Below are 10,000 nucleotides of genomic sequence, written 5' to 3' on the forward strand. Positions count from 1 at the left end.
GGGGGGGGGGTGAAGCACAAATAATAGAGAATTCGTTTATATATTTATTTATTTATTAACATGCTCATTAAACAGAGCTGTTGCTTCGTTTACAGGACATTCTTACACTCGATTGGTTTTCCTAATGGAAACTATCAAATAATTAAGTAGAACTTTTTATTCTTTCTTTCCATTTATGGGTTAGATAAGGAGGGACAGGGCCCATAACCTTTGTATGCTGTCCAAAAGCTAGGAAGATCAATACTTTTAAAAGCCCTTCCAGAATCTGAGCAAGTTGATACAATTAAAGTTTGGTTTGAACCACTTTAAGCCCTTTAGTATTTAAACTGGCCATGGCCATACCTGGCCCAAATACTCTACTTGTTTTATGTTCAGACCAGCCAGATCTGGCCTCTCATACCTTACTGGAATCCTGTGATTAAAGGATTAGGCCCTTTGATTAGGACAGCACCTGGGGAGAGTGTGGTGGGGTGCACAGTTGTTAAGAACCTGCAGAAAAAAAAGACATCGTCTTTATTCCTGCACCAACATGTACTAGGTGAACCAGCTCACATACAATCAATGGACAGTTATCTGCGGGTTTATTAAAATGAACATATAAAATTCAGTGTTTGCTTTTCCTTTGAAGGAGACCTGGCTCTTGCCCAGTCTCATCTTTGGGTCTATTTTTTTTACAGTGATTAAATCTTCTCTCTACAATAAAAAAAAAAGCACCTAGTACACTCTGTAAAGCGGTTGGCATGGGGAAGGGCATCTAATCATCATGGAAACCATGCCAAAGCAGACAATGGAGTGTGACACAGTCCTGTCAAACTGTTTAACTCATGCAAGCATAGAAGATGGGCGTTAAAAGATGATAAATATGATAAAGGTGACCAAATCAGAATTATTAGAGCATCAAATAGATTGTAATTGTTTCAGCTCTGAGTTCAAATTTCATCAAAGTCAAGCTTCATCTTTTGGGGGTCAATAAATAAAGTACCAGTCTGGTACTGAGGTTTAATTCTCTCCTTTATTTGTGTGTCTCTGTAAAGGAAATTAGCTGTGTTAAAATCTGGAGAAAGATGGCCTCTGTGACATCTGATAAAAAGTACCCAATTCACACCATATGTCATGTTACAACAACACCATCCTATGTCAATATACACATACACACACACACACAGTATTTGGTTTGTGGGATGCGGAACAATTTGCCAGAACAATGGTTATTATTACACAGACAATTCCTTTTCTCTGAAATTCTTCACATTCTGTTGCAGCACCATGGAATCAAAATAACTCAAAAAAGGGGCAATTATACAAAAGAGAAAAATATAAACCATTATAGTACTTGAATGGAACCTGTTTTGTTATAGTCTTATTTGATATGTTAAGCATTTGCAAATGGAATCAAAATTCAGGGAATTTATAGAAGAATTTTTTAAAAATTCTTTATTTGTTGAGATATTTCATCCATTGTTCTATGATGTAAAGGTTTGATGAGTAAAGATAAAAACTAAATGAGAATCAATTAAAATTAATCTGAAAATATTTATAGGGGTCGATTGTTCATTACAAGAATTAGCCAAATAAGACAGACAACTGGAGCCTGGTGCAGCTCCCTGGCTGGCCAGCTCCTGTCAAATCATCCAACCCATGCCAGCATGGAAAATGGATGTCAAATGATGACGATGATGATTACAATAGCAACTTCTTACATTACATGTAAGGTTATACAGTTAGGAGGGAGAATGTTTCGTTGATTCCAATGGTACTTTGAAATCTGAGGTGAGATGAGAAATAAAGTTGACTTGGACAGAATTTTAAATAATATCAGTTAAATAGCAGATTAATGACTTCCATAATTCCATTCACATCTTTGCTTTTGTCTACAACTGTCCACTATTCAGTTCTAACTTCCTAGAGAGGGGGTGGGGGGTGAAACTAAGTAACAGGATGTTGTTTGTGAGAAATAAGAGATAAAATAGATGCAGTCAGGACAAGGAAAGGTTGGAACAAATCACAAGATTATCTGTAAAATATAAAATTACAGTTCGTTGCAAATAATAAGAGGAAAGTGTCTATCTGTAATAGACTGTGGAAGTGTAGGCGTTGATGTGACTGAATGGGGTGTCCCAACATGGTCATATTGCATGTGTGTATGTACACACACATATTCATAAGCAGGAATATTGACAGTGACTTCGAAGTTTCGACCAATTAAGCCGTTGTGGGACTGTTTAGCTGGCCGAAACTTCGGAGTCCGTATTAACAATATTCTCGTTTAAAAAATAAACTTATACTCTACAAAAGCATACAGTAACCCCTCAGATTAATGCAAAATTGCTTTTATTTTCACTTAAGATAAAAACATTCACACACATATAGGCATACATACATATATACATACATATATATATATATATATAAATGGTGTATGGTAATTTTTCATTGGTGTGAGTTTTAATTAAGCGCAAGCAAGTACTCCGTATTGTTTATTTCGTTAGACCGGAACAATAAATATTTAAGGCTGAGTCTGTTTCAGTTGTTACTCGACTCGGAGTTTATCTTTTGGTTGTTAAGGGTTTCTATGATAGATTATCTGAAGGTAAGGTTGACATGTTTTTAAAACAATATCTTTAAACCAGAGCTATTTTCATTTTGAAAACGTTACACAAGCCAAAGAATCGCCTTAAATGGTTTATTTATCGTCTACATTGATTCCAGTAAGGACTTAGAAATGGTAGAAGAGATTTTAGTGAAGAATTACACGAGACAGAGCTGTTATTACTGATAAACATTTTGGACTTGGTAAACTTAGACTCAAGATGAGCAAGTTTCGTTTGTTTTGTCCTTTCAAAGGTGACAAAATGACTTTCAGAAAAATATTCCACACCAGGCTTTAAAAAAAATGGAAACCAAGTACCCAAGTACTAAGCAAGGTAGTTAGGATTAGTGTTAATTATGAAAAACTAACGAGTTTACTATTAAGTACGGACGTAATGTTAATTTTTTTTTTTTTTTTGGCTCACTGCATGAGGTTCAACTTTCCAATTAACTATTTAAATATTGTGGTGCGACCCTAGGTTGTTAGCTCCGATGGAGTAGACAGGCTTGTGATGACCACAGCCATTCCAGCCGTGACCACACCGCCCTTTTTTATGTTACCCTATACGTAAGCTTTTCCAAAACGGTGCCTATTATAATTCACAGGGAGTTTTTGGTAGCTATTTGTAGTCGGTTAATAAGTGGTGCAATACGAGAATCGCTAAGGTATCAGAGAAAAAGCTTTATGTTGTTTAGTTACGATCATTTACGTGCCGAGTTCAAATAATACACAGGTGAACTTTCCTTTTTTATCCTTCCGGAGTTGACAAAATAATAGAGTAATCGAACAGTAAGAAGTCGATTTAGTATTGGTACACAGCCTTGTAAATGTGAATGGAAGTCTAATAAAAGAGCAAGAAAGACCATATAGAGAAGTGGTTCCATCTTTGGCTTAATCAGATTAATTAGTGTGTGTTGGTGCGTAAAGTGGATGGTAAAACTAGACTGAAAGTAAAGTTAGGTCGGTTGTTGTGTATATCAAAGCATTATTATATGGATAGGAAAGAAAAAAAAACATGTAATACTTACGTAATTCGTCAAATCCTGAACGTTCTTTGGATCTGAAGAAGTGGCAGCATTTGCTGAGTTATTTCCATCCGAAGCGAAGGCAGTATTAGTTGCGATGTAATCACTACTGACGTCAGCCATGCTTTCTTGTATCAATGACAGATTTTCGGGGTCTAATAAATAGAATTTGCTACGAAATAAGACGTTATGGAGATACAAAGTTATTAAATAAAGCTCGTTAGTTATGCAGGCGAGTTAACTGATTATCAGCTAAAACGGCAAGTGTCGCTCAAGAGTGTTTCTATGGTAGAATTGATTCAGTAAACACAACAACCTCACACAACAATCCTGTTCTGGCTTGTTTGTGAGGAAGAAAGCTTATCTATCAGGGGAGGTAATTCGGAATTTGATTATCTCCCTTGACTCGGTGAAACCTCTGTGCCAATCATTATATTTGTCAGAAAAGTACTTTGTATATTTAAATGTGGACATACCATAGAAAGCTACAAAACTGCCGTGTTCGCCTTCAATACTGCAGCTTCTCGTGTAGATGTACTGAGCTTAAAAGCACAACCACTACTGCTTCCGTCGCTAATAACGTATATTTGTCAGTTTGACAAACTTTTATATCATCATCATCATCATCATCGTTTAACGTCCGCTTTCCATGCTAGCATGGGTTGGACGATTTGACTGAGGACTGGTGAAACCGGATGGCACCACCAGGCTCCAATCTAATTTGGCAGAGTTTCTACAGCTGGATGCCCTTCCTAACGCCAGTAATTCTAAAATGACAATTACTCCACTACTACTAAATATCATTGAAGTTTTTGAAAGTGTTGTCTTCACCCTTGTCTGCTCTTTTATTAAATGGTAAGACAAAATACACTTTGCATCTATATTCTTTTTTCATCATCATAGTTTTGAACAAGTTTGAAAACTTTAAAACCATTCCAGGGGGGCATGGTAATTTCTCCCCCCATCCCTGTTTAATCTTCCCTACAATTGTAACTGGTTAATTGGGTATTTTATCAGACGGGAATTTTCCAGAAAGGAGTTACATTCCAATGTGTTGGTCGACCCTTGACAGACTAAAAGTATTTAGTTTTTCATTGAACACTGGTAACAGCATTTTCTCTGCCATTATGTTCTGAGTTCAAATTCTGTCAAGGTTAACTTTGCGTTTCCTCCTTTGAGGGTTGATAAAATAAATATCATTTGAGTACTGGAGTTGACTTAATCGACTTACCTACTCTCTTGAAATTGCTGGATTTGTGCCAAAAAACTGAAACCAATAATAATACATATAACCGGTTTCATATTTGTTTGATTTTCAAAAGTGTAAGATTTGAGGGCTGTGGAGTTGTGTTGCAAACTGTATAATTTCTGGCCAGTGTTCAAAATTTTATTATTTTTATAGAGAGAATGTGGCTCAGATCACTATCAGTTAATGTAGAGATTGATCAGTTGAGAATGGTCACATGATGAAATAAGTAAAGTTTTCGGTCAATTCTCTGCTACATACCCCTATTGAGGTCAAATGATAGTCTCTTATGAAGTCATGTCAAAGGATTAGTTCAGTAGATAAGTCAAACTCAAGTTTCAGGCTGTTTTTACTTGGTGGTTGTGTCAAGTAGCTGTATGAATAGCTGTTATCTTATTTTGCTAAAGTATGGTGACACTTCTGTGTCAAATGTACAACTTTAGTGACTCACTCTTTCTTACAATAATGAAAATGTGAACAATTCTAACAGTAAAACCATTGCTTTCCTTGCCTAAAAAAAAGAGGCAGAGATTTATAAGGAGGCGAAATTGGTTTTAAGTGCAGTAAAGTTTAAAAAGAACAGAGGTACGTTTGTCAATTTGTGTTGCAAGATTTCTGATGTGAAGGTAGTTCACTGCCTTGCATTTGTAGTCCAGCCACTCTATTCCTTCCCTTTATATCTCCATGTCTGTTTTGTAGCCCACTAATCCCTTTTGCAGTCCAGTTCCCTCTTTTGTAATCCAGTGTCCCCTTTTGTAGTTCACTGCCCCTTTTGTAATCCACTGCCCCCTTTTGTAGTCCATAGCCTTCTTTTGTAGTCCATTGTCCCCTTTTCTGGTCCCTTACTTCCCTTTATAGTCCAGTACCGTCTTTTGAAGTACAACACCCTCTTGTAGTCCACTGCTACTTTTTTTATAATTCAGTATCCCCCATTGTAGTCCAGTGTCCTCTAAGTATTCCAGTGACCTCATTTCACTCAACAGTATTTTATAAACACCTTTCCTCGTGTTTTGCAAAAACTCAAAAAAAAAGTAAAACTCAACAGCAGATAATTTTAATCTGATAGAAGATAATTTTTCCCAGTAGTTTATAATTAATGTTTCTGCTTACTAATAACCCAAAGTCCTAATTGCAACAAAGACAGGCTTTTGTTTTTGGTGTTTGAAAAATAAGTTTAAAATATATTATATTTGGTTTAAATACTTCAGTTTTAAAAAAATCACAATCTCTTCGAAGACCCAGCACCAACCTGACGTTTTCCACCTGCTCACATTTCACATTGTACAGAAGAAAAGGTGACGGGGACAAAACAGAACTCTGGAGAACACCAGGCTTGATTGAAAGTGGGGCAGAAAGAACTGTGTCAACACATGCTGCAATGGTGCAATCATATAAGAAACTACTGACCTATGACATGAGAGATGGGTGAAACCTGAAAGTGAGATGTTTTGATAAGAGATTTGCATACCAGGCCATGGCTGAAACCTTTGCTGACATCTACAACAACATTGCCTTCACTGAGCTTCTCTAAAGTGAGAGCCCACTGGTGAATGACGTAAGAGAGTAGGTCACCAGTAGATCTGGCTCTGCCGAAGCTGTATAATAAGGAGTGAGTGAGTGAGAGAGAGAGAGAGAGAGAGAGATTCAAAGTGTTGGAGACTACCATTGATGATGGTTGTCTCCATTACCTTAGAGGTATTAGAGATAAATGCAATAGAGTGAGAGATGGTAAGGTCAGAGGGACTGCCTTCCTTTGGCATGAGGCAGTTTAAGGAGTGCTTCCAAATACCAAGAAATATCCCCATAGTGAGTAAGAGGTTGAAGAGCTTACTCAGTATAACAGTGAGTTATGGGATACAACATCTGAGTGTAATGGAAGGGACATTGTTAGAGCTAGTGTTTGAAGTATTTTTGCATTTGGTATGTGTGTATTCATGTGTGCGTGTGTCTGGGGCAGGGATGGGTGTTTGATGGAGAAAAGAAATGGGGTGATATTTGGAGGGGATTGGCCAAGAATGTGCTGTGTGAAGTTGGATGCCAAGCAGGCAACAAAAGGGAGGGGCTTTCTTAATGGGTGGAGTAGGAACTCTTTATGAGGCCATCACTACTTAGAAGAAGGGGAAGTCAGAATTGCAAATATAAAGACTCTGCAATATGAGCAACCTAAAATCTGGTAAACTTCATTCCATCAGCTCTTGCACAAATCTAAGAAATCATGGAACAGTGCTTAGAATAGTGAACTCTGAAAGGGCCTTTGACACCACCTACCAGCAACTGCTTGAGAAAATTGCTTAAGCATATAGTATCCCCAAATAGTACATCTTCAAGAATCTCAACAAAGACTCCAGAAGAATAGGTACTGGCTATTCTGAGAACTTTCGCATAATTACTGGGGTTCATCGGGGCTGCATCCACTTGCTCCTTCTTAGTTGTTGACTTTGTGATGAAGAAAGCAACTAGTCCACCGAGGCCGACTTTACCCTTAACCCTTTCAGAGTCGATAAAATAAGTACCAGTTAAGTACTGGTAGTCGATGTAATCGATTTAACTCCCACTGAAGTTGCTGGCCTTGTGCCAAAATTAAAACCAATATATCATTTCTAATCTAGTGTACTAATACATTTTTTTAACCATTTACCTCACATTTTCGCTATACAATCTAATAAAAACAATTGTCTTCTGTATAAACAATATAATATTTATTTTATAAACAAGATGATTGTCTTAGCGAATTACTATCAGTCCAGTGTTATCTTGTTTACTTACTGTAGTACTTCCTTGTCGCCAAAACACACCACTGCTACTACGGCTTGCTCACCATTTAGTAGCTAATGATTTCATTGGATTAGGTAGGCACTTAATTAAATCAATTTGCGATCTATAACGACCCGTAGGTGAATGGTAAAACTCAATCTTGACAGAATTTGAATGATAATCCTCGTGAAAACAAACATTTGGTGTGAGACATACCTCGATTGTTGTTTATATGAGGAAAATATTATAAGCAAGGAAGAAAATAATCATTCTGAAAATATACATTTTCATAAAATTACATAAAATAGAGAAAAGTTAATTGTTGATATCCAAAATTGCATTTACAATCAATATATTGTCACAGATATAATAATAAACAGATTAAATTTAAAAAATCAAAAACAATTTTTAATAAGCATAGAATTTTTTTTTTAAATGAAGGTTTCGGTTTTTTATTGAAAATGCTTGAGAAACAGAAATGTAAATAAATAAAGGTCAAACATTGTCTCGAAAAGACCGTATGATTTTATCTTTTTATGTTTCTTTAAGATGGGAAAAGACTGAGAAAATAAAATTGCGGGAAATTTCTTCACGTGATGTTTATTTTGAGTGTTTCAAAATGGCCGAACAGGAAGTGGTGCTGATAGTTAAGGATAGGTTCTTATCTAGGCAATGTTAGATATCTTCGCTTACATACACTACGTAACACACACATACACAAGCGTTCTCCCTCCCCCTCTCATATACACACGCACACTCATAAACCAATGTATACACACGCATGTGCATACACTTATGTGTTCTAATACACATACATTGCTTATGTAAAATCTATTACACACACTCGCACCTCGCATTATTACATATAGTAGTGGTGGTGGTGATGGTTTCCGACATGTCGTAATTCAAATAAAAATATTCATATTAAAGAAATAGATAGCAAGTAAAAGAGAAGAGCCATGAAATTAGAAGTTTGAAACGAAGGATATTGTTAATTAAAGAAGTTCTACAACTTTATAGGTAGATTACGTATGCCGTGAAAAGAACCTTCCAGTTTCCGCTCCAACCGTGGCGTCTGTCGCGACGCAGCCTCTCCTACCACAATGGTGTAACTCCGTTACGGTTTTTTTTTTTTTTTTTACCAAAAAATCTTTTTTTTTTAGTCGTCATAATTAATAACAGTTGCATGAACAGTTGTGTGTGCTATCCTCCAGGTCACACAGCCGGTCCCTGATCTCTGAGCAGAACCGCATGATACCCGGGGTGTCAGTCAACCCAGGATGGAGCCACCCACATGCAAAACGGCAGGATTAGGGAGTAAGGGGTCCACTGCTGCCAACGTACGGGATTACCTCTCCAAACATAAGCTCCCTGTTATCACAAGGTCAGTAATCAATATCTGTTTATTTGTGTCATATCTTCATTCACCCTAGTCAACATGTGTCACACCATCCACCTTTGTCTCTCTCTCTCTCTCTCTCTCTCTCTCTCATACAACAACAACCACAACAACAACGGCAGCACTGTTACGTGCCAGCCATCTGCAGCATGTTAGAAATAGCACTAAAATCTCTCCGAAATTACACGATACCGTTTGAAATAAGGAAGGACACATTGGCCAATGTAATCCTAGACGCACCTCGCAAATGACCCAATGGTTACGGTTGGAATACCTTCTGTATTAGGCTTGCTCAATAAAGGCTGCCCTGGGGTTAAACAGCAACAGTAACAACAACTTTATTACGAGCCAACTAGGGAACCTCTACATGGTCGTTCGTCAGGGTAAAAATAGCAGTCAAGTCTCCCTTAAATCATACCTACTGTGCTTAAAGAGGGAAAGAGAGAGAGAAAAAAAATGACACGTTGATTAATCTAGGCTTAGAGACATAAGTGTGAAAATAAAAGACAAGATGGAACGTTGCTTTATCCAGTAAAAGCTAACCTGACGTTGAAACAACAGTTGTTCATTCATAAACAAGTGGACACCCCCTCCACAATATATAGACATCACTACTGACTCCACTTGTGTCATTTCATTACATAATATTTTAATGATTCTTTCAATATTTTACCTATGCCCTCCTCCCACAATATATACATTTGTCGCTGTTTACTGTTAAGTCTTCCATAAGGCTAGAAGTAGCAGCCAAATGGAATTAACGGCGGAGCCTCTACGTGGGCAGCCCCAACTGTTAGAAACAGCAGCCAAATCAAGCCAAGGAAACCTGTAGGTGGTAGCTCGACCTGCTAGAAATAACGGCCAAATTAAACAAACAAGAAAGCCTTTACGTGGTAGCTCGACATACTAGAAATAGCCAAATCCTGCTAAGGAAGACCTGTATGTGATAGTTCGACCTACTAGAAACAGCAGCCAAATTGAAACCA

At 37.2% G+C, this 10,000-nt stretch overlaps 2 protein-coding genes across 2 annotated transcripts in view; one reads left to right on the forward strand and one right to left on the reverse strand.

The window, feature by feature from the left end:
- LOC106869216 (heat shock factor-binding protein 1-like) overlaps positions 1-3,977 on the reverse strand; it is an 8,942-nt gene extending 4,965 nt beyond the window's left edge. The window contains exon 1 of the mRNA XM_014914862.2: positions 3,619-3,977. Within this exon, the coding sequence (XP_014770348.1) occupies positions 3,619-3,738 (120 nt within the window). The 5' untranslated portion in view covers positions 3,739-3,977. The remainder of the gene's footprint in view (positions 1-3,618) is intronic.
- Positions 3,978-8,357: 4,380 nt separating this feature from the next.
- The window catches only part of LOC106869196 (F-box only protein 15), a 25,597-nt gene continuing 23,954 nt past the window's right edge, over positions 8,358-10,000 (forward strand). The window contains exon 1 of the mRNA XM_014914832.2: positions 8,358-8,999. Within this exon, the coding sequence (XP_014770318.1) occupies positions 8,896-8,999 (104 nt within the window). The 5' untranslated portion in view covers positions 8,358-8,895. The remainder of the gene's footprint in view (positions 9,000-10,000) is intronic.

The sequence above is a fragment of the Octopus bimaculoides genome, chromosome 20, assembly GCF_001194135.2.
Source record: "Octopus bimaculoides isolate UCB-OBI-ISO-001 chromosome 20, ASM119413v2, whole genome shotgun sequence".
Lineage (NCBI taxonomy): Eukaryota > Metazoa > Mollusca > Cephalopoda > Octopoda > Octopodidae > Octopus > Octopus bimaculoides.